This window comes from Marmota flaviventris, chromosome 18 (assembly GCF_047511675.1).
Source record: "Marmota flaviventris isolate mMarFla1 chromosome 18, mMarFla1.hap1, whole genome shotgun sequence".
In the NCBI taxonomy this organism is placed as follows: Eukaryota; Metazoa; Chordata; class Mammalia; order Rodentia; family Sciuridae; genus Marmota; species Marmota flaviventris.
This window is the reverse complement of record NC_092515.1, coordinates 38,240,165-38,265,110: the sequence shown is the minus strand read 5'-3', so window position 1 is coordinate 38,265,110 and position 24,946 is coordinate 38,240,165. Positions and strand designations below refer to the sequence as shown.

Here is a 24,946-nt window from a genome sequence, read left to right as displayed (position 1 = left end):
AGGTACTCTACCACTGAGTTATATCCCCATCCCCAAATAGCACATATTTTTGAGATAAACAGAAATATTTTAAGTATTTCTCAAATATTAAAGCATGCCAGCAGTTTGCTTTTGTTTTGGTGGCTGGTATCACTTATTTTCAAGTATATATGGGGCTGGGGTGAGGTTATGTGGTCAAGCTTAAATAGCATATGTGGGGCCCTGGGTTTGATCCTCAGCACCAGAAAAAGAAAAGAAGAAGAAAATGAGTATTGTAGGCTTTATATTTTCTTTGAAAAAGTATCTTTCTTTCATTTTTGTTAGGAAGAGCTTGGATTTGATTGAATCTCTATTGAGGCTTGCAGAGGTTGGGCAGTATGAGCAAGTCAAACAGCTCTTCAGCTTCCCTATCAAACACTGTCCAGACATGCTGGTATTGGCCTTACTACAAATCAACACTTCTTGGCATACCTTGCGCCATGAACTCATCTCCACTCTGATGCCAATTTTCCTTGGAAACCATCCTAACTCTGCCATTATTCTGCACTATGCGTGGCATGGGCAGGTAAGACATGACAGTTTGCTCATTATTTCTTCATCTAAGTAATTGATATTCTTTGAAATCTTGAAGGATTTTCAGTAGACAAATTCATTATTAATTTTGAGTTCGTATAAGATTCTGATGAAATCATAATGCCCTAAAATGTGTTGTATCTTTTAGGATCATGTTGGCCTTAAAATATTTCAAAAAGCAGAGAAATAAAGATAATTTTTAAAAAATCGAATATTAAAGCACTGTTTTGCTGGAGCACCAATATCCTTTTATTTCATTTTTGGCACTGCAGATCAAACTCAGGGCCACTGAACTGTGTTCCTAGTGCATCCCCTGCTGCCCTCCCTTGAAGGGGATTAGATACCAGAAATTGATCCTGAGGGTACTGAAGCCACATCTCTATCCCTTTTTATTATTTTGAAACAGGGTCTCATTAAGTTACTTACAGCCTCATTAAGTTGCTGAGGCTGACTTAGAACCTGAGATTCTTCTGCCTCAGCTTCCCAAGCTGCTGGGATTATAGGAATGTGCTACTACATCCAGCACCTAGCCCTTTAAAAAAACTTTTTTGTTCTTTAAATTTCTGCTTGATTGCCCAGGCTGACCTTGAACTTGTGCTACCCTTGCCTCAGCCTCCCTACTAGCTAGGCTTACATATATGCTATCCATGCCTGGCTATATCTATTGTTTCTTCTTAATAACATTTTTAATGTGAAAAATATAGAAATTTTTAAGAAAATATAGTCACTTTCTCCCTATGCTTTAACTCCTCCTCTTAGTGGCTTAAAATTATTCTTATATTAATTTATATTACATAGAAGCATATTAAAAATTAAATCTATAAGAAAGCTCTTTAAAAGAAATGAAAAGTATTAGCTGTTTCATGCTAGTTACTCCTCCATCTCCAGAGACTTAATTCATATGGGAGACTTAATTTACAAAATGTTTAGCCAACATTAAAACCAAGCATTTACAGCACAGAACTTTTCCTGATTTTTTTCATAGTTCTGAGGTGAAAAGGGCAGGCTGAAAGGAGCTGTCTCTCTTCAGTCCTGGTTCAGTGTTTGTTCTAGTTGGAAGATTTGCTACCCTGGAACTATTAATAGAATATTATGATTTGGATATAGTAATTGTAAGTGCCTTGTTGTGGCTTCTATGAGAACATTTCAAATGAGGACGAACTGTTTTGTTTCCATCTTCAACTGCTATTCTTTTTTTTATTTAATTTGGTATTAACGATTGAACCCAGGGTGCTTAATTACAGAGCCACATGCTCGGTCTTTTGTATATTTTATTTAGAGAAAAGGTCTCACTGAGATGATTAGGGCCTCACCAAGTTGCCAAGGTTCGCCTTGAACTCCCAATCCTCCTGACTCAGCCTACCAAGCTGCTGGGATTATAGGTGTGCCCTACCATACCTGGTTTAGCTGCTAATCTTCAGGTTGTTTTTTCATTTTGGCTCTTTCAGGGATAGAAGTCAAGGTCTTGCACATGTTTGGCAAGCACGCTACTAGTGATCTTTTAGGTCAGTTCTGAAAGCAAGCCTATTTGTGGGTTAAAAAAGAAATTGACTGGCCATGGGGACACATGCCTGTAATCACTGTGGCTCAAGAGGTTGAGTGAGGAGACGTGTAAGTTCAAACCAGCCTCAGCAAAAGTGAGGCACTGTCTCTAAATAAAAATACAAAATAGGGATGGGGATGTGGCTCAGTGGTCAAGTGCCTCTGTATCAAAAAAGAAAGAAATTGAATGATTACTACGAAATGAACATGCTTGAGTTGGTTGTGGTAGTGTACCCTATAATCCCAGTGACTTGGGATAGCAGTGACTTAGGATAGCAAGTTTGAGGCCAGCCTCATCAAATTAGCAAGGCCATTAGCAAGTGTATATAATTATCACTTCCCAAAATACTGATACAGCACTATATGATTCAACATGAAAGGTAGTTTCCTTATAAACTATTCTTATTTTTATTTACAGACTGGTGATTTGTAGCTTTCCTTAATTTTGTATGGGAGTAGTGGGGAGTGAACTTAGGGGTTCAGTTTAGTTTTACTCATCTTCAGCTTTTTTTTTTTTTGAGACAGGGTCTTGCTAAGTTGCAGAGGCTGGCTTCAAACTTGACATCCTTCTGTCTTAGCTTCCCAAGTTGCTGGGATTATAGGCGTGTGCCACCATGCCCACTTTATAGCTTAATTTTAAGAAATTAATAATTTTGGTGCACCCACATGTTCATTCCATATTATATAATATGATTTTGTGTTTGAAAATGGATAAGCAGACTTATATACGCATGTAATTTTGTTGAATGATTATGAACTCGGTTTCGGAGCCATTTAGGAGAAAATAACTTTGCTTTCCCCTAAACAATGTTAATATAAATTGTATGGTGTTTGAGGCCTGAACTTAGTGTTTGTACTTATACATCTTAGGTAAAACTAAGGATAACAAGAAAATTTATACCACCTATCAAAATGGATAGCAATTTATCTATTTACTTTTCTTCTTTCTTTCTTAGGGACAGTCTCCCTCAATTCGCCAACTCATTATGCATGCAATGGCAGAATGGTACATGAGAGGGGAGCAGTATGACCAGGCCAAATTGTCTCGAATACTTGATGTGGCCCAGGACTTGAAGGTGATTTCAGAATGAAATTGATTTATTCATTAATGATTTAAAAAGCTATGGATTCTTAAGGAATAATTTATATGTAACTATGTCTTGGATAGAATGAGTTGATATAGAATTTTGCCTTTATATTCAAAGGGATATGAAAGAGTAAATGTTTTAGTAAATGTGTTCACTTATTTTTTTGTTTGTCCTCTGCATATTGCAAGGCTGTAAGCAAGTGGTAATTAAAGTTCTTTCATAAGTAATCCATGAAGTGTAATTTTGGAGAAACTATTTGTTTGTACTCTTTAAATTTATTAGAGTCAATAATATCTAAGAAATAGTCTGACTAAATATCATTACTCATTTGGTACATTAGTAAAGGGGATTTTGTTATGTTTATGTTAGTCTAAACCTGCATTTAGATTTTAAAAATGATTAAAGATTATTATTCAAGCTTTGAGTCTTACTTTGTTCTAGGTTTAATTATTTGTAAAAACACAGGGTAAAATTTATTTTGAAGGTAGAGTCATAAGTTGACCTTTCAGATATCTTATTTTAAGTTAAGACTGTTACCATTGAATTTATTAAATTGTGAACTCCCTTGTCTCACTGCCTTGCACGGTGACCAGGGAAATATTAGCAGTATGTTCTATTTAGACTTGTGTGCAAAAAGCAGAAAATAGAAAGTAGGCTACAGGAATAATTACTTATTGCTTGGCTTAGCATTTCTATTATTCTTTTTTCTTTAGGCCTTGTCTATGCTGCTAAATGGTACTCCATTTGCCTTTGTTATTGACCTTGCTGCACTAGCTTCACGTCGTGAATACCTCAAACTTGACAAGTGGCTCACAGATAAAATTCGGGAACATGGGGTAAGCAGGTTTTATGCATTTATTTCTTCTTTGAAATTTGGTGACTAAAATGGCTAAAGAAACAAGATTTCTTTTTGTTTTTTAAGCGGTGGTAGGAATTGAACCCATGTCCTGGTGCAGGCTAGGCAAGTGAGTGCTCTACTAGTGAGCTACTTGTCTGACTCCAAGAATCAGCTTTATAAGATGGCAACTAAAATGTCATTTATTCTAGATTTTAGTCATATCTCTTAATTATTGTTAATGTGAAAGAAATAAGATCAATTTTAAATAAACTGAGAAACATTTCTGTTTTTAGGAGCCTTTTATTCAAGCATGCATGACTTTTTTAAAAAGACGGTGCCCTTCTATTTTGGGTGGACTTGCCCCAGAGAAAGACCAGCCCAAAAGTGCTCAACTTCCTCCTGAAACTCTGGCAACAATGTTGGCTTGTCTACAGGCTTGTGCGGGGTAAGGAGAATGTTCTAGAAAATGGATCTTTTATTCTTGAATTGGATTATATTGATTAGGGTTGATTTGGGGTAGGGGAGATTGAATAAAATGACTGCATTTAAAAATAATTCAGTGATTTTTAAGTCCAAGTTAGTTTACTGTTTGCAGTGTATATTATTAATTGTGTTAATTTTTTGAATGTATTATGAGATAGGGGTCCACATTCATTTTTTTGCACATGGGATATTCAGTTATGCCTGCACCATTTTTTGAAAATACCAATAACTTTGTGGTGTCTTTATCTCATACATGTGTTGCCTTTGATATGCTAGTATTAAAATTGCTTGTCTGTTTGCTTTGCTATATCTTGGTTTGGATGTATTTTTGACAGAATGAAGATATGCCAGTGTTCAGAACATTCTAGTAATGAATGAGATACAAAGAAGTGGGGGTATGATAGAAATTTAGCCATGTGCTCAAAGAATGCACACCTCTCCAACCCCTGCTAGGGATTATTGAACTTTGGTCTTGAGTCTCAAATGCTCAGCAAGACCTCTACCACTGATCTGTATCCATAGCCCCACATTTTGATTTAAAAACCAGATTGGTTTGTTGAGGTGTTGTTTTGGACAGTAGCAGGTATGTTTTTCATTGTTCTTAGGAGTGTTTCTCAGGAATTATCAGAGACCATCCTCACCATGGTAGCCAATTGCAGTAATGTTATGAATAAGGCCCGACAGCCACCACCTGGAGTTATGCCAAAAGGACGCCCTCCTAGTGCTAGCAGCTTAGATGCCATTTCTCCTGTTCAGGTAAACTAATGCTAATGTGTCTACATTTGTTAGTAGGCATAGACTAAAATAAGTTTCTATAGCTTCCTTAATAATTTATTGCTGGGTAAGGTAATGTTGAGGCAGGGGGATCACAAGTTTGAGGCCAGCCTGGGCAGCGTAGTCAGACGTAGTCATGTTTCAGGCCTGGGAATGTAGCACTGTGGTAGAGTAAGCACCCTTGGGTTTGATTCCTAGTACTACTTTCACCACAAAAAGTTACTACATTTTATTTTTAAAAAATTGTTTGTTTTGAAAGTGGGAATTTGCATTGGGCTAAACCCCCGGCACCTCCACCCTTTTTGTGATATTCTTGTTGATTTGCTTAATTTGATCTTCACTAAATTACTTAGGATATTCCCCAACTTGTGATCCCTCTTGCCTCAGCCTCCTGAGTCCCTGAGATTATAGGCACATGCCGTGGCACCCAATCTTTCATTTTAGACATTATGTAAATTATCTGCACATATTAATAGTATCTGTGTATATTTTAAAGAAGATCCATGAGTAAGTATGGTAGTTGAAAATAGATTTTCATCATCAATAGAACATGATTCTGACAGGAAAGAGACAAAGCCACTTAAATAGTTAAATGAAAAGGATTTCTTTTTAAAAATGAGAACTACTTATATTCTTGAAGTAAGCACTGCCTGTGAACCTGATGTGTCTTCTTGGGTGTCATGGGCCAAGTAAAATGCTAGAGCCTAGCAACTTGTGATAACTAGGGCTCTTAAGCTCTCAATTGAACTGCTCCTTTAAAAACAAGGTACATTTAAGTTCAGTTCTCTGCCATCAACTACCCTGTTCCTTTTGGGAGCTTCTTATTCTGTTTGTTTCCGGTGGCATTGAATGGCAGATTGGGGTACTTATGAAATTACTTATTGGGGTACTTAAGAAAAAGGTACTTATGATTCTTCAGTTGTTACTTTATAGAGGAATTTATTTCATTGTTCATAGTAATAAAGGTACAAAGGAGTGTCATAAGCTAGGAAGAATTCAAGTTTTGGTTTTAATTATCTTTAAAAAATATTTTGGTTGGATAGCATACCTTGTTTTTTTGTTAGTTTGGTATTAAAGTTAGAGCTAAACTTCCCCAACCCTAAAATTCTTTTCCCCCCATGTTTTTTTCAATTGGTGCATTATGTTTGTATATAAGGGTAGGATTTGTTTTTACATATTCATACATGTATATGATATAACAATATAATTTGATATATTCCAACACTGAAGATTCTTAAGATTTTAACTATGTTTTGGCTGGAAGATTTATTGTTAATTTCTAATGGTTTTAGTGTATTGAAAGTCAAATAATTTGCTTGATAGATTGTTTTAAAGTAGCTTACTGGAATTTGCAGTGATAATAAGTGCACCAAGTCATTACTAAATAATTTGTTGTATAGCAGTGGGTTAATTTATCTTTTTTGTTGTTATTATTTTTATTTTTTTAATTTTTGTTTTTGACCTTCTAAGTTTGGTCTATTTCACTTAATATATGGTATCAAATTCCAAACATTTTCAAATGACTTAATATTTTTTTTTTAGTTATTGATGTTTATTTTATTCATTTATGTATATATGGTGCTGACAATTGAACCCAGTGCCTCACACATGCTAGACATGGGCTCTACCACTGAGCTACAACCCCATCCCTGTTGTTGTCCTTGAAAGTATGATAGCCTTGTTCTGTGGCTTTGGTATATTTGGGTAGGGACTAACTCTTTAAACCTATTCTTTATACATAGAGAGTTTAAAATGACTCATTTGAACAAGGTGGTGTATGCATATAATCTGAGTGAGTGAGGGAGGCTGAGGAGTATCACAGGATTGAGGCCAGCCTCTGGAACTTAGCAAGATCCTGTCTCAAAAAACAAAAACAACAAAAAAGGGCTAGGGATGTTTATTGGTAGAGTCTCTGGATTCAATCCCCAATTGGGGATTGGTGGTAGAATATAAAGAGCTATTGTTAACAATTGCTTTACCCATGTCATGTCTGCCTTTCCTTGAAATACGTTTAATACACTTTTATGATGTTTTTCCTTAGATTGACCCTCTTGCTGGAATGGCATCTCTTAGTATAGGTGGTTCAGCTGCCCCTCACACCCAGAGTATGCAGGGCTTTCCTCCAAATTTGGGTTCTGCATTCAGTACCCCTCAGTCACCAGCAAAAGCATTTCCACCTCTTTCAACCCCAAATCAAACAACAGCGTTCAGTGGTATTGGAGGACTTTCATCACAGCTTCCAGGTAAGGGGGAGTTGGGCATGTGCACAGATTATTTATAAATTTCATTGTGTCTTTGTGTATGGTTAAGGGGTTTTGGAGTGACTGGAATGATCTACTTAATTGAAATTGTTAAAGCTGCTTCAGTGTCCCAAACTGGGAAGAGAAAAGCATACTATTTACTATTACATTCAATTCGATCTACCTGGAATGAAGAATTAGGTTATTTATACTTATAAAGTTAATTGAGCTATTCAGTAAGGATTCTGTGTTACCAAACACCAGTATGTATAATGTGTTGATCACATTGTTTAGATTTTGTTTGTTATTTTTTGATGTTGACGATTGAACCCAGGCCCTCCCATATGCTAATCAATATGAGTTTTGCCCCTAAATCATATCCCTCATCCATATCACAGATTTTAGAACTCCTAGCTTTATGTATCTCTCCAATTGGTGTAATTATGGTGGAAATTTTTGTGTTTACGTATAAGATTCAAGTCTCTGCTCTTCCTGCCTCCTTATAATTCACCAGCCTTCAAATGATAATAAAACCGTAAAAGTTTTTTTTTAAATATTTTTTCAAGTTGTAGATGGACAAAATACATTTAGATTGATGGTGCTGAGGGTCAAACCCAGTGCTTCCCATGTGCTAGGGGAGCAATTTACCACTGAGCCATAAACTCAGCCCTACTTAGAACTTTGTCAGATATTCACTTTGTAACTTTACATTGAAGTAAAGCTTTACATTGAAGTAAAGGCTACTTTTTTTTTTTTTTGGCTTGTACCTACTTCTCTTGAGCTACAATGTTCAGGCTGTAAGATATGGTACTAAAAGTTAAGGAAGATATATTTATTACTCTTGTAACATTGTTAATAGTGCTGCCATATGGTTCTAGATCTGATGGTTCACTATTTTATCCTATTGTCCTTGATGTAGGATACCTATAAAAAGCTAAATATAGTATATAACACATTTTGTATTATGAGATTGAATATAATTATGGTATTATTATTACTACTACTACTTATATATTATTGGCTCAGAGGCTCACACATTCTAGGCAAGTGCTCCCATTGAACTATACTCCCAACCCTTTTATTTTTTGTTTTAAAATAGGGTTGCTCAGTTGTCATCCTCAGCTAGCGGAGTAACTAGAATTACAGTTGTGCATTACCACACCTATGCCAGCTGCTTTTATTTTGAGTACCTTGAATAGTTTTAAATTTGCATAGTCAAAAATAAAAATGAATTAATAAAACGTTAAAAATTTTAAGCATTGTCTATTTTTGTCCCCTCTTATAGTTTTTTTTTTTTTTTTTTTTTTTTGGTGGGGGGTGGTTGCTGGGGATTGAACCCTAAGGATGCTGATCCTTTGCTCTTTTTTTTGTTGTTGTTTTATTTTGAAAAGGGTGTCTCATTATGTTGCTTAGGGCCTTGCTAAATTGCTGAAGCTGGTATTGAGCTCACATCCTCCTTCCTCAGCCTCCGGAATTAGAGTTGCTGGGATTACAGGTGTGCACCACCATGCCTAGCTTAGTTAGATTTCAATAAAATTTAGATGTCTATAGAGAATCAACAATCTAACTTTTAAAAAATGAGAAGCTACATCTAAGTTGTGAATAGATTCAAGAACCCGAGTAATGATAGAAATTCTGGCTGCCTTCATTTTCTCTAGTAGGTGGTCTTGGCACAGGCAGCCTGACTGGTATAGGAACCGGGGCTCTTGGACTCCCTGCAGTGAATAATGACCCTTTTGTACAGAGAAAACTGGGCACCTCTGGACTGAACCAGCCTACATTCCAGCAGAGTAAGATGAAACCTTGTAAGTGGTAGTGTTGTCTGTGATTGTGAAGTGTGATTGAGGTACATAAGAAATTTTATTGTGTGTCTGCTTTGTTGTCCCTAGTGTTGTATGAACAAAAACACTGATTTATATAATATATTGTTAGTAGAGCCATATATTGGTGTGCATCCTAGAACAATGAGAATAAATTCACAAATATGAATTATTGAAGTAAAAATTTGAGATACCACTCTACCTTTGTTTTGGATTGCCAGAGCAAAGGTAAGAGGTTCCATCTTCAGGGTGTTATTCTAAAGAGGAGGTATGGTGTTAAAAAAAGGAAAAAAAAAGTTCTTTCTTTTTTTAAAAAAATATTTTTATTAATTATTGATAGACCTTTATTTATTTAATTGCTCATATGTGGTGCTGCGAATCAAACACAGTGCTTCTCACATGCTTGGCAAGTGTTCTACCATTGAGCCACAACCCCAGCCCAAGAGAAAAGTTCTTTAACCAAAAAATTTTCTGGTATTGATTTTTGACAGCCAGAAAAATGTCCTGTTTTTTTCAGTTTGCCAAGTTTATAAAGCAAAGCCCTCAAACTCATGATCTCCTTCCTATCCTTCTTAATAGCTGAGTTTTATAGGTTTCTATAACTGTTCCAAGCCAAACTTTTCTAATATAAGGAGCAGTAATTTTCATTTATCAATCAAGAAGTGCCAGGTCTCAAAATTACATGTTAATAAATCTTGTAACGACTATATATAAAGTCAAAGAGTAAGAATTGAAAACAGTTGAATTCAATGCAGTTATCAATAATTGGTAGGAAAATGATGAGATGGAAAGGTGTATTTATCAACTTTATGTTGCTTGACCAAAAATAAAATACATAACAATATTTAACTTATTAAAGTACATTATAATATTTAACTTATTTTAAGATTATAGATTTATAATACATATATACTTTATTTTTCATAAACAGTGCTATAAAATGTGTATAATTTACAGCCAGTTGTCAGTTTCACCTCCTTAGTAATAATACAAGTCAGAAGTTATCTTTATAATCCCATAAGTCTAATTGACCCTTGTCTTTCTTTTCATTGGCAATAAATATTTGTGATAATAAAGATTAAGACTTGCAAATGTTAGTGTGAAAGCCTTGTCTGAATGTTATGTTTTGTAGCATGCTGTGTGTTAATAGCAGGGTGTTATGCACTCGGATTGCTTATTCTAATATGCTAGAAGATTTTTATTATAAAGTAGTAAGAATTACTAACCTCAAGTGGATTATATTAAGGGTAAGTGTTAGGAGTTTGAGCCTAGTGAACTTTTCATGTCCTGAAGAAAGTTATTGAAGTAGTACTATGCAAGATAATTAATTGAGAGTCTTTTCTGTGTACCTAAAACACCTTAATATTTAAACTTGACCATATAATTCTTTGTGCATTTTCTTTGTATCCCCTCCACCCACCCCACCTCTCGTCCCCCTGCCCCCAATAAAGTTAGAACTGTGTTAGTCTTTCTGGCTATTTGTATTTTATGGGGAGTTGAGAAATTACTTAAATGCTTTTTTGTTTCTAACAGCGGACTTGTCTCAGGTATGGCCAGAGGCAAATCAGCACTTTAGTAAAGAGATAGATGATGAAGCAAACAGCTATTTCCAGCGAATATATAATCACCCACCACATCCAACCATGTCAGTTGATGAGGTGAGTATTTAAGAGGACCTAATTATGAATTGTACAGACAAATCTTGAAGAAGTGACCCTTTCAAGCTTTTTAGAAATCCAGCTTACAGTGTTTTGTGATGTATCTATGTATCTTTTGAAACCTTAATGTATGTCTCAACCTCTGTTTATTGATAAATGTTCTTTCTGCTTTACAAGTTTGCTATTATAAGAATATTTGAGGAATGCTGTTACTAATAGTTTATGTGTTGGTTTTGTTTTGCTTTTATAGGTATTAGAAATGCTACAAAGATTTAAAGACTCTACTATAAAAAGGGAACGAGAAGTATTTAACTGTATGCTAAGGAACTTGTTTGAAGAATATCGGTTTTTCCCCCAGTATCCTGATAAAGAGTTACATATAACAGCCTGCCTGTTTGGTGGCATAATTGAAAAAGGACTGGTCACTTACATGGCACTGGGTCTGGCCCTGCGATATGTTCTTGAAGCCTTACGCAAGCCTTTTGGATCTAAAATGTATTATTTTGGGATAGCTGCACTAGATAGATTTAAAAATAGGTGAGTGGATAGTTTTTCTGTTAAGCCACTTTCTCTTTTGGATATAGGATTGCACTGTGTTGCCCAAGCTGTCTTCAAACTTGTATGAATTTATTGAAGGGATAGTAAAGGAGGGAGCACTCTCAAAGGAGAGATTGGGTCTTCTCACATAGCAGGAGGAGGCATGCCCTCAGATTTAACTGGGAGTCCCACAGAAACTTCTAGAGTCCCATTCAGGTTCATCTTTGGGGGGGTGGTGGTACTGGGGATTAAACCTAGGGGTGCTTATCTACTGAGCCACATTTTTAGTGCTTTTAAAACTTTTTATTTAGAGACAGGGTCTTACTATGTTGCTTAGGGTCTTGCTACAGCTGGCTGTAAATTTCTGATCCTTCTGCCTACTACCACCTCCCCCCCCCCCCCATTACAGGAGTGTGTCATTGCACGTGGCTTATCTTTTTACTTTGACTACAGCATAGGAACTGCATGGATGGCCTCTAAGGGAACATGGTGTGGTGCTCACATAGTTGGAGATTTTAAGGAAATTGAGTTCCCCTGTTTTTTGCCTCAATTTTTTGCCCCCTCAGTCATTTTACTATCCTTTGAAAAACCCTCAGCAAGTGTTTTTTTTTTTTTTTTTGGTCAGGGTGTTGATGGTTTAGTTGCCAGGGTGATTAGGGGTTTTGATAAGGTAGGGTCCTGGCTACCTGATAGAGTGTGACATGATCCTGAAATAGTAGTTTTTCTGAAGGGGATATAATTATGCCTTGGGGAGATCCTTGTCTTCTAGGTGCTTATCTAGCAGATAAGGCTCCCTCTGGTTTACTGGTAGCCTTTCCTTGTTTTTTATCTTGCTCACCCATTCAGACTGTCTAGCTACTTAACATTTGTGCCTTAAGGACTTGAATCCCTAAATTCTTTTAGGGTATTTGGGCATGGTCTGGCTGCATTCTGCTGATAGAGGGCTACATTGAGGGGAGTGGCTCAAAGTCCTTGTCCTCTGCCTGGCCAGGCATGGAGAGTTAATGGTATGTAGCATCAGGGCAATCCAGAGGTTCATGTTGGTGATTGGTGGGTGACTGGACAAGGCATGTGTAGGGAAGAGATGATATTTAGATGTCAATTAAAGTTCCCACTGACTTGAGCCTTGAATGAAACCCCACAATATTTTCTATGGTTCCAGAGATAAAAATGAGGGTAAGAGACAGAAAAGAGATCTCTTTACCCTAATGGTGTCAAGGCTTAAAATCTCATGATTGCTGGCCTTCAGATTCTTCAGAGGTATTGTCATCCACAAATGATAGTTGGCAAGCTTTGTTCTCCACAAGGACTGAGGGGAAAAGCTTCAGTTTTTACCCTTAAGGGGTATTGCATCTTGAGTTCTAGTCAAGATCCTTTAGTTCTCACAAAAGTGTGCTGTAGCCAAAGAACCATGAATTAGCTCAAGATTTTAACCTCTGGTGAACAGAATCTGAAGTAGAAAAAAGAGATTTAGAAAAGGCTGAACAAAAAAAGGAACAAGAACTGGGGTAACTTATGATAAAGAGGTAGTTAACACCAAATGTTACAGGGCAGAGGCCTTCTGCAAAGCTGAGGCAGCCAGAGGGCCCCTCTTCAATACCAGATTCATGCCAGAAAGATTTCAGACATGTAACTCAGAGTAACAGGCTTGATGACTTTAGTTTATTAGAGGAATAGGGAAAGGAGGAGTGGGTTCTTTCAGAGAGGAGGCAGACCCTGACATACTGAAATAGTCCATCATCCCTCTCAAGAAGTTCTCTGGTTTCCCTTGTAGTCAGTCTTTATACCCCACTTCTTCTTTTTTTAAAAAAATATTTTTAATATCTTTATTTGATTATTTTTCATGTGGTGCTCAGGGATCGTACCCAGGGCCTCACACGTGCTAGGCAAGCAATTTACTGCTGAGCTACAGCCCTATACCTCACTTCTAATCCCTAGAATGATCTATCTTTCTCTCTCTCTCTAAATTAGTTGTAGTTGGACACAATGCCTTTGTTTGAGGATCAAACCCAGGGCCTTGCACATGCCAGGCGAACACTTGACCGCTGAGCCACAACCCCAGCCCGGTTGATCTCTCTTAATTTTGTCTCAGGGACTTACAGAGTATCATTTAAATACAGTCACAACTATGTAGCTTTGAGTCTGATGCATGTCGATACTTTTTTTTTTTTTTCTATGTAAGAATGAGGTTCATATGTATCTCACACTTTAACATTCTTCCCTTGGAATTCTCTTCAGGTTAGGTATTTATAAGTAGAGTGGGGAAATGGCTTAGACTGAGATGGAAAAAGGTTTTTCTGTTCTTAATGATGAGTGAAAGAAATTTTTGTTGGTAGGTTGAAGGACTATCCCCAGTATTGTCAGCACTTGGCTTCTATCAGTCACTTTATGCAGTTTCCACATCATTTACAAGAGGTAAGTGCCCTCTACATCTAATACCTTGGAGAGTGCATCTATTTTGATTTGTTTTGAGATTTTCAGGCATTGGCATTAAGATTCCTTAATGATTGACATGATTTGGGTATACATTTCTTTTTGCTTCCTTTGCATCTTGACCTATTTTGTCACATCATTCTAGATGTGAAGCAACTATAAAAACTTGAATATTCTAGTATGTAATGTATAATATAACTATATTATAATATTAGTCGACCTGACAATATATTTAAGCTCTAGGTTGTGATTTCCAAACTCTGTATGCACCCCAGGTCAATTTTACGGGAACACAGAATTGAAAATGTTGAACTTAATGAGTTAATAATGGAATGTGAAATTTCATTATTGGATTAACTTTTCTGTGTAATGATTTTGATGATTTGACTAAAGGTTTTTCTACCTCTTTAAGCCCGATGAGGCTGGTTACCTAGTAATTCTTTGTGTTAGTATTTATGGAAACCTGCCTGATTCTAAAAAGGATTTGGAGTGTGATTGTCTGGTATAAATTAAGAGGCAGCCCTTGACAATGGAGAATAGTACATTTTAATATGTTTTGTATGATCTTGAAATTTGAGAACCATTGTTTTAGTGGTTCATTTGGGATTTATAAACTTCCTACCATTATCTTGTATTATTCAATCAGTTTATAGGACAGGAAAGCTGATGAGTCTTTTTCGAATTATATTTTCAGTTTTTTATTTTATAAAATAGATCAATTTTAAGATGTTGTAAGGAATAAGAATGATAAAAAGATTTGAATTTTTTCGTTCATCACGGTGCTGGGGATTGAATCTAGGCATTCGCTACTACTGAGCTACATCCCTAGCCCTACAGAGCCCGTTTTAAAAAAATATTTTTATTATGATAATTTTGATTAAAATTATTTTATATATGGATTTAGTTTTGGTTGATAAGGTCAGTTGAAGTAGTTTGGGAACCCTCTGTCAGCCCTCTTAATTTGTGTTGGGTAGGAGGGAGGGAGATTTAATGATCTGTGAAATGAAAAGGAAAAAAGAACAACCCTACAGTATCCATTACTGTGTTGCTTACTGTTTATTTGGATTGGCAATGTGTAGTATTTTTTAAAATTTTGTAGTAATACCTTTACTGAAACAACTAACAGCAGTGTTTTAGACTTACTTTTCTCATGAGGATCTAATAAAGGAGACCCGACACCCCCTGCCCTTTGGTTGTGCTGGGGTTACTAAAACCCATGGCTATGTGATTGCTAGACGAGCCTTGTACCACACTGAGCCTAGTGTCCAATATAAAAGAGGTGAATTTACTATACAAATTTTGAAGAATTTTATAGTTTTTTTTTAATATTTATATTATAGGTATAGATGGATACAACACAATGCCTTTATTTTTTTGTGGTGCTGAGGATCGAACCTGGGTCCCGCCCGTGCTAGGCAAGCGCTCTACTGCTGAGCCACAATCCCAGCCCAGAATTTTATAGTTTGTTAAAGGGGTTAAAGAAATTTATATGCAGATATTTTATGCTGCTGTTTTTAGTTGTTTTGTTAGAATAGTTCTTAAAAAAAACTTTCAACATATTAATATTTTATCTTCAAAGGAGTCCATGGTATCCACTTATATTTATGTGCCAGGATGGGGCAAGGGTTATGGGAGATAGATGAACCAAAGGAGTACTCTGAAGTTATTTTTTACCTTCTCTCAAATCAGGGGCATATATAATTCAAAAATTTCGATTTCTATTAAGAACTCTTTTTTAATGTGTTTCTCTTTCCCTACGCTTATAGTATATCGAATATGGACAGCAGTCTAGAGACCCTCCTGTGAAAATGCAGGGCTCCATCACCACCCCTGGAAGTATTGCTTTGGCCCAGGCCCAGGCCCAGGCCCAGGTTCCAGCAAAAGCTCCTCTTGCTGGTCAGGTTAACACTATGGTAACCACTTCAACAACTACAACTGTTGCTAAAACGGTTACAGTCACCAGGCCAACTGGAGTCAGTTTTAAGAAAGATGTGCCAGTAAGTAGGTCTTTTTTTCTACCAGATTTAAAAAAATATATTCTGATGTACCTCATAGTGAGCAGTATCTCAATTTTATTATGATACATGACTTATAAAGACCCTTTTGTATCTCCCCTCCCTGTATTTCCCAGAGATAGGCACTATTAATAGTATTATATGCTTGCCCACACTTCAGATGCAATCATATCAGGTAGAGACTTCCTATAAATGAAATAGATATTTCAGTCTTCTATGGGCTTTTTTCCAAGGAAGCATTTCAACTTCTTTACTTTATGTACTTTATTATTTCCTTAGCCTTCTATCAATACTACAAATATTGATACGTTGCTTGTGGCCACAGACCAAACTGAGAGAATTGTGGAGCCCCCAGAAAATATCCAAGAGAAAATTGCTTTTATCTTCAACAATCTCTCACAGTCAAATATGACACAAAAGGTGAGCGTGATGTCATTTTATAAAGGCCTTCTCCTTTTTTTTCTTCTGAGTTGAGGGATTTATTTTTAACCCACACCCCCCGTTTCTTTCTTTCTTTTTTTTAAAATGACATTACCGAGGATTGACTCCAAGGTGTTATGCCACTGAACTAGATCCTCATTCATTTTTATTTTTCATTTTGAGTCAGGGTCTTGGTAAGTTGTTGCCGATGGCCTTAAACTTGCTATCTTGATTTCATGTTCCTGAGTGAGATTATGGGTATATGTCATTTTGCCTGGCTTTTGACCCTAATTTTTAATATTCACTTTAAAAATAAAGGTAACAAAATCAAAGTGACGGGTGTGTGGATCTCCAACTTGTGTTTGTGCTTTTTGTAGACACCATATAATACCAGTTTCAAATGTTCTGTTTTGCCCTGTATTGTAGACTTTTTCAAATAAACTTTGTGTTTTCATGATGATGGAAGATTTTATTTGTACCTCTAGTCATAACTCAGCTCCTCCCAAAGACAGTTTATTTATTAGATTCCTAAGAACTCAGACCTTGCAAAAAGCATAAAGAACCATGCTTGGCTTCCTAAGATTATATAAGTTAGTACTTATGAATGGTAATGTTAGCCTCTAAGATTAGCTTTAAGAAAATGTGTTTAAAGATGTATGTACCTATTTTAAAATCCCAGGATAATTGATTGGGGGGAGGAATTCAGGCTTTTAGTATCTATTTGGAAGACAAGCTTCAAACTTGTAGGTGATTCCTGGATATAGAAATCCGGGAAAACGCAATGGCAGGTTGTAGATTAGTAAATTAAGATTAGATTAGTAATTTAAGGTTGGGCATGGTGGGTGGGTGGGTGGTGGCAGTAGGAACTACAAGTTTTATCATTTATTTATTTATTTTTTTTGGGGGGGGGTAGTACTGGAGGTCAAACCCAGGGTCTCACACATGTCAGACAAGTGTTCTACCACTGAGCCACATCCTCAGGCCTGTTTTATAGTTTTTGTTTTTTTTTTTAATTATTTATTTTGTTTAGTTGTAGTTCAGCACAACACCATTTATTTTTTATTTGTTTGTTTATCTATCTATCTATTTATTTATTTTTATGTGGCGTTGAGGATTGAATCCAGGGTCTCATATGTGCGAGGCAAGACCTCTACCTCGGAGCCACAACCGAAGCCCCCTGTTTTATAGTTTTAATGCTGAAGGTGATTGTGGATGTTGCAGTCCTAACCATCTACAAACTACATCTACAGTTTTAGAAGTGGTTGACTACACTACCATAGAATTAAACATACCGTACTGCATTTATCTGTCATAGGGAGAGATGAAGTGTGGTGCTTTAGTGTCATGTTAAGTTTTCAAAGAGCCGTTTACTATAGTATGATTCACAGAAACCAGACTTTTTTATCACAGTGTGATTCTGAGCTTCCTGTGTCCTATTAATTGGCTAGGTTGAAGAATTAAAAGAAACTGTGAAGGAAGAATTTATGCCTTGGGTTTCACAATATCTAGTTATGAAGAGAGTCAGTATTGAACCAAACTTCCACAGCCTTTATTCAAACTTCCTGGATACATTGAAGAATCCTGAATTTAACAAGATGGTTCTGAATGAGACCTATAGAAACATCAAAGTAAGAGTTGGTTCTTATATTCTATTTAATTATGCAATAAAGTATAATTAGAATTTGGGTTGTATTTTGCTGCTTTTTCTATATATTGTCTAGTTTAGGTATATATGGACATTGTTTCAAATGTGGAAATAAGTTTCACAGAAGAATTTCAGTCGTGGGTGATACTAGGTGTGCTGTTTACTTTGAATGTTATCTCTTCATTTGTTTTCATCATCTCATGCATGTATTTTAGAACTTCATCATCTATTACAGTAACACTTAGTGTTGCTTAACATGTCATACATGCATCACCGTCTTTTTTTTAACCTGATTTGTGGCCTCCACCCCCACCCCTGTTCCTGGAATTTATTTATAATACGCTCTTAGTGCTAGCACCCCTCCTACTCTTTATTTAAAAGGTCTTTTAGAAAACCATTGTATGAATATATTCTACTAGTGGATATTGAGGTTATTTATCACTATAACTGAAACAAACAATACTGTAATGGTTGTTTTCATTGTATTTTACATTCGTCAAGTGCCAGATATCTCTAGACTCCTTACATATTTGTGGCGTAGTTTTGTCTTAGAGTCCTATATTATAATCTTAAGACCAAACTCTTATTCAATAAAGTTTAAGTGTTTTAATTGGTAAGCTATTGCTTATTCTTATTCCTTAGGAGATAAAATTTGTTTTCATAAGACACTAAACCAGCATACATCTGTGATCATTCTTTTTTGAATAGCGTGGGATTGGCTTAGCATCCAGCACTATATTTAAACCTGTGGATGGGAATTTTCCCCATTCTTGGTTACGCTGTAGTGCGAAATAATTTCTGTCTCTTCAGTTGCACAGCTGACTTGTGTAATTCTGCTGTTGCTTTATGGAGTTAAGGAACATGACAATATTCAGGTTTTATTATCTGATAGCAGGGATAATTAAGTTACCTCAAACTTTGAGGCAAAATTTAAGGTCTTGACTTTTTTTAGACAAAAATTCAAATATAGCTATTCATTTAGTCAAATGTAGTAGATGCTTGTTTATGTGTGTGTGTGTGCGTGCGTGCGTGTGCGCGCACACGTGCGCGCGTGCATTCCCAAAACATTGTGTAATGATTTGGTCTTCCTAGAAAAGCTAGCACTGAAGAATCCATTAAATGAATTTTAAAGTAATTCAAAAGAAGTGAATAAGCAATTTTACACTGTATTTCAGAGAGTTATTTTAGTTGACTCCAGAGATACATAATGACCTGGATATGCAGAAGACTGTAATAGATAGCTATTTTGGTTTTATTCCTCCTGTGTCTGCTGCCTCAAATAAAGGACTGATAAGCAAAACTATAGTCTTAAATTTAAATCTTCATTTATGTTGAATTTAGGTCTTCAAAATAGATTTTTTTATTGAGTCTACTTTAAACATAGTTAAGGTTTTCCAGTACTTTTCTGTGGGACAGTACCCAATATTTTAAACTTGTATCCCTTTTGAGTCTTTTCTTTTTTTGTACCGGGGATTGAACTCGGGGCACTCAACCATGGAGCCACATCCCCAGTCCTGTTTTGTATTTTATTATTTTATTATTCTTACTGAGTTGTTAGTGCCTCACAATTGCAGAGACTGGTTTTGAACTCACAATTCTCCTACTTCAGCCTCATGAGCTGTTGGGATTACAGGCGTGTGCCACTGTACCCTGCTCCCTTTTGAATCTTGCACACTATATTTGTTTTATAGGTTGAGTATTCGCCATCTGAAATACACAGTACCATATTTTTTTTTCTCCATATTTTCCCAATATTTACATATATAATGAAATACCTTGGGGTATGAAGCCCTCATATAAACACCAGATTTTTTTCATGTATACACAAACATAGAGCATGAAGATAATTTTTATATTTTTATCATGTCTGTGTTTTTTTAATTGCAACTCATTACATGAGGTCAGATGTTAAGATTTCTGTTTTTGGCTATGTCAGCCCTTTTCAAAAAGTTTCAGATTTGGAGCATTTTGTAGTTTATAGGTTTTCAGATTAGGGCTGCTCAATCTGTAACTATTTTTTAAAAATAAAAGTACTTTTGTTCTTGTTTTGCATTACTAGTGATCACACCTAGTACCTTCATACGCTAGGCAAGAGATCTACTACTGAGCTATACTTCCAGCCCCTAAAGAGGTCTTTTAAAGATAAAAACATCACTGCTAATGAATACAGCAAAATATTGTTAATAAAATGTGTGGAGTAGATTTACTTTGAGGTATGTTTTAAAGAATTGATGGTTTATTTTTAGAATAGGATAATAGAATTCTCAAACATTTAGTTTATAATTTTATTTCATAAATCCATTCTTACTTCTTAATTCTATACTGTTTCAGGTGCTCCTGACCTCTGATAAAGCTGCAGCCAATTTCTCAGATCGTTCTTTGCTGAAGAACTTGGGACATTGGCTGGGAATGATCACATTAGCTAAAAATAAACCCATCTTACATACTGTGAGTTTCAGCTAACGGTTCATGCAAAGTTTGGTAATGTTTGGGCAGTGTGCTTTGTCTAAAGATCTTGATTTATGTGGGCTGTTTTAGTGATTACGAGATTTTGTACAATTTTGCCCCATGTTTTGAATTCCTCATTCTGTGCCCACAGGTCCTACATCTTTTAGTATAAAGAAAAGTCAGCATGGTGTGGGTGTCACTTCTTTTTATAATACAAAACTGAAATTTTGGGGCTGAGATCATGGCTCAGAGGTAGAGCGCTTGCCTAGCATGTGTGAGGCCCTGGATTCGATCCTCAGCACCACATTAAAAAATAAATTAATTAATTAATTAAATAAAGGTATTGTGTTCAACTTCAACTAAAAAAATAAATAATAACTTAAAAAACTGAAATATTATGTTGATTGCTATTTTGGGTATGAATTTAGTGTTGTTTTTTTTTTAGTGGTGCTGGGGATTGAACCCAGGGCCTTAAGCATGGGAGGCAAGCACTCTACCAACTGAGCTATAGCCCTACCCCTTGATACTTTTTGAGGACTTCCGGATTACATTGCCAACTTTTGAACATTTTTTTAATTCCTTCAATTCTAGGACTTGGATGTGAAATCTTTGCTGCTAGAGGCTTATGTTAAAGGACAACAGGAGTTGCTCTATGTAGTACCCTTTGTTGCCAAAGTCCTAGAGTCCAGCATTCGTAGTGTGGTGAGTAGATGTTAATATTTTATTCATGGCTAATTTGTTAAGAGTTGGATTGTTTCAGCACAATGTTCAAGAGATTGTGTTTTTAGTTCTTATGAATGTAAAACTAGTTTTGTTAGTTTTCCGTAGTGGATCTTAGCCAACTTTAGAAGGTGAAATTAAAATACTGACTCGGTATGGTTTTGGGTTTTTGGTGTTGGTCTAAAATATGCTGTTGGTAGAAGGTTTTGTTTAGATCACATAGGTTAAAAGTGTTTATCTTTTAAATATTCAAATTTAAAGTTGGTTTTGGAGCCAGTATGACATAGCTTTTCATTAGGTTTTTAGGCCACCAAACCCCTGGACAATGGCTATTATGAATGTATTAGCTGAACTACATCAGGAACATGACTTGAAGGTAAATTTGTTTTTTTATTCTTTGCAACCTTCTCTGCCTTCATATTATTAAAATGTACAGTAAAGACTTGTGGGGAGATAGCACTATCAACAGTTGGGTTGAAAGTAGGGTGTATTTTGAATAAACTTAAATTTTCTTTTCAAAATTCAAATCACATATTGGAATTCTGCAGTTAAACTTGAAGTTTGAGATTGAGGTGCTCTGCAAGAACCTTGCATTAGACATCAATGAGCTAAAACCTGGAAGCCTCCTAAAGGATAAAGATCGCTTAAAGAACTTAGATGAACAACTCTCTGCTCCAAAGAAAGATGTCAAGCAACCAGAAGAACTCCCTCCCATCACAACCACAAGTAAGTTTGGCAGCGTATTCTTCTATTAATCCGAATGCTTTTGGTATGCCTCAATGAATACAGCAAACTGTAATCGTTCCACATAGTGTGCTGCTGAAATTTTGTACACTTTTTGGTGGATCCCCTAAGCTATGAAGTACAAGAATGTCTAGGTCCAGTCTTACTTTATTAGATTCCATCCTAGCAATTCATTAGATAGTTTTAATTAAATGTGATTTAATCAGTTGTTCCTTGTGTCCTAATCAGGCCAGTTTATCTTTCACATTGTTGAAGTATTAGGAGTAATTCTATGGCCTGTGTTATTACTCAGAGGAAGACCAAACCGCATCAACTTCAGGGAGACATTTTATTTTACCTGCATCAATATGATTGGAGGTATTGGACTGGGGTATAGGGAATGTTCATTTGTGAGGTATGATTAGAATAAACTAGCTTTTCTTTCTCTCTTAGGAACTAAGACTCTCCAGGTAAACCTGGGATTAGGCTAGATTGAAAGAAAATTTGTCATATAGGCTAAATCAACAAGGAACGCTTGGGCCTGCTAATGTAGCTTCTCTCTTCAATTGATTTCTGTGCTTTGAGGCACTGTGTGTTTTGGTCACATCTTTTATAGTAGAATTTTGTTTTCATAATGGGAAAGTTATTTACCATCACCATTACCCCTGCCAAGAGACTAAAACCCAATTAGTTAGATAATTACCACTTAATAATACTTAATTTTATTATAAATTCAACAGATGTGACCTTTTAATCTCTTATTTTGTCACTTTACATTTAGCCACTTCTACAACACCTGCTACCAGCACTACCTGTACAGCCACAGTTCCACCACAGCCGCAGTACAGCTACCATGACATCAATGTCTATTCCCTCGCAGGCCTGGCACCACATATTACTCTTAACCCAACAGTAAGTACACACTGCTCCATTTCCCCAACTCCTAGTTTCTGACAAAGTGTTTGGTCACTTTCCTTTCCCCTTCCCTCTGAATTACTGTGTTGTAGGGTTTTTTCAGAAAGAACAAAGATCTGTAACTGCTATGTAGTATAGTTGATTTTTTTTTTTTTGTCTCAAAAAAATAGTCTGAGTGATAAATAACATTCATATTGGTCCCTCTTATCCCAACCCATGATGATTAAATTAAGTCAGCAATAAAATTGTGATCTTGGATATTTCTTAGGTCAACAAACTTAATGAATACTATGGGGTTCTTTTGCTTTCATTTTTATTATTATGTCACTTTAGCTTTATACGAAGCCATTAGCCATTTGTTTTTTTTTTGTTGTTGTTGTTGTTGTTTTTTATTTTGTTTTTCAGATAACTGAAACTGAGCTGACCTTTATATATATGGTCTTAAATGGGACTTAGTAGTTTCAGTTAAGTTGTTTTGGGTGGTTGCAGGAGGCCGCTTGATCTAAATTCAGTTCTTTCCCTATGCTTATTCTGTATACTTAGGGTGGTAGTTTATTGTTTTCCTCAGTCTTGTTTTCTACTTGATACGGGTTAACTGTTTTGTTCACTGACCTTCCTTTTTCAGAAACCAAAAATGTTTACAAATACAGAAGTAATATTAATACATTGAACTTTTTTTATTAAAGGGACTTTGAAAGGACTTTAAAGAGATCATATTAAACTTTTCTCCTCTCCCCCTCTGTGTAGACAAGACAGATAGGATACAGAGTGGGTACCCAGATCTAAAAATTGATTTCTCTTTGGAACATGCCTAGTAATTTGAATATTATGTGTTCATTGTAAGAGTTCAGTAAGTTAAGGGCATCCAAGTAAGTATTAGGGCATGGTTTGTACTGGAAACAAAATCAACAACAGTCTTTCAAATGAAGCAAGAGACCTCAGCAATCACTATAAAATGCATACTGTTCTGAAGAATTATTTGTGGCAATAATAGTTTTTGTAGGAAGCTCTTTCTCTGAAAATTTAGTTTTCCAAAGTTAATAGAGATGTTTCTTTCCAGAAAACAAATTCCTTAGGTATTATTTTAGCTTAGCAAGTAATGTGTCCATAAGTAGGTAATGGATCTTGTAAATAGTTTGCCTATTAAACTTGAATTTAAAAAGTTGACATATCTTTAATCATGGATCACAAAGTATACTGAATCCTTAACCCTGTGTAACCCAGTTTCTGTTTCCCACCGTTTTCTTTATTAATTTTATGTAAAAGTCTAGTTTCTGTTAATCTTCAAGTAATTCTAAATTGTAGGTTGATTGCATATAGCTTGCTGTCTTATTTAAACAAACTGTTGAATTAATTTGTTTGTCCCTCCCTCAGATTCCATTATTTCAGGCCCATCCACAGTTGAAGCAGTGTGTGCGTCAAGCAATTGAACGAGCTGTCCAAGAGTTGGTCCATCCAGTGGTGGATCGATCAATTAAGATTGCCATGACTACTTGTGAGCAAATAGTCAGAAAGGATTTTGCCCTGGATTCTGAGGAATCTCGAATGCGAATAGCAGCTCACCACATGATGCGAAATTTGACAGCTGGAATGGCTATGATTACTTGCAGGGAACCTTTGCTGATGAGCATATCTACAAACCTAAAAAACAGTTTTGCTTCAGCCCTTCGTGTAAGTTGGTTACTTACTTAATGTTGTAAGTTGGTTACTTACTTAGTGTAACAAAATTTATTACTGTTCATCTGCCAGAGTTTTTCGTGCCTTTGACAGTGGATGTTAACACTTGATCTTAAAATCACCATGTTTCTTTGACGTCTTCCTGTATGTTTGATATTAAGTTTTATAAGGTGAAGAACTGTGCCATTTTTTTGGCTTATTGTTGTATCAGTGACATTTGGCAGATAATAAATAACCAAATATTTGTAAGATTTTTTGTGGGGGAGGGTACTAGGGGCACCCAACCACAGAGCCACATCCCTAGCCCTATTTTGTATTTTATTTAGAGGCAGGGTCTCAACCGAGTTGCTTTAGCACCTCACTTTTTGATGAGACTGGCTTTGAACTCATGATCCTTCTGCCTCTTTTAACGGAATAA

The 24,946-nt window shown here is 35.9% G+C and overlaps 1 protein-coding gene and 2 non-coding genes across 12 annotated transcripts in view; all 3 read left to right on the top strand.

Moving 5' to 3' along the window:
• Nucleotides 1-24,946, top strand: part of Cnot1 (CCR4-NOT transcription complex subunit 1) — an 80,861-nt gene that overhangs the window by 36,086 nt on the left and 19,829 nt on the right. For 5 of the 10 annotated variants that reach the window (XM_027939180.2, XM_027939176.3, XM_071604546.1 and 2 more), the window contains 19 exons: nt 304-544; nt 3,051-3,170; nt 3,896-4,018; nt 4,314-4,465; nt 5,109-5,259; nt 7,319-7,520; nt 9,176-9,322; nt 10,871-10,995; nt 11,246-11,532; nt 13,869-13,947; nt 15,732-15,962; nt 16,260-16,400; nt 17,849-18,028; nt 20,377-20,493; nt 21,085-21,195; nt 21,512-21,589; nt 21,762-21,939; nt 22,718-22,848; nt 24,226-24,522. In XM_027939180.2, the coding sequence (XP_027794981.1) occupies nt 304-544; nt 3,051-3,170; nt 3,896-4,018; nt 4,314-4,465; nt 5,109-5,259; nt 7,319-7,520; nt 9,176-9,322; nt 10,871-10,995; nt 11,246-11,532; nt 13,869-13,947; nt 15,732-15,962; nt 16,260-16,400; nt 17,849-18,028; nt 20,377-20,493; nt 21,085-21,195; nt 21,512-21,589; nt 21,762-21,939; nt 22,718-22,848; nt 24,226-24,522 (3,091 nt within the window). The remainder of the gene's footprint in view (nt 1-303; nt 545-3,050; nt 3,171-3,895; nt 4,019-4,313; nt 4,466-5,108; nt 5,260-7,318; nt 7,521-9,175; nt 9,323-10,870; nt 10,996-11,245; nt 11,533-13,868; nt 13,948-15,731; nt 15,963-16,259; nt 16,401-17,848; nt 18,029-20,376; nt 20,494-21,084; nt 21,196-21,511; nt 21,590-21,761; nt 21,940-22,717; nt 22,849-24,225; nt 24,523-24,946) is intronic. The other 5 variants (XM_027939182.2, XM_027939177.3, XM_027939183.3 and 2 more) reach the window with 3 other exon arrangements.
• Nucleotides 5,919-6,051, top strand: LOC114095797 (small nucleolar RNA SNORA50). The gene has a single exon (XR_003583313.2). It is a non-coding gene; the product is annotated as a small nucleolar RNA SNORA50 (small nucleolar RNA).
• Nucleotides 18,775-18,910, top strand: LOC114095796 (small nucleolar RNA SNORA46). Its single transcript, XR_003583312.1, has one exon. It is a non-coding gene; the product is annotated as a small nucleolar RNA SNORA46 (small nucleolar RNA).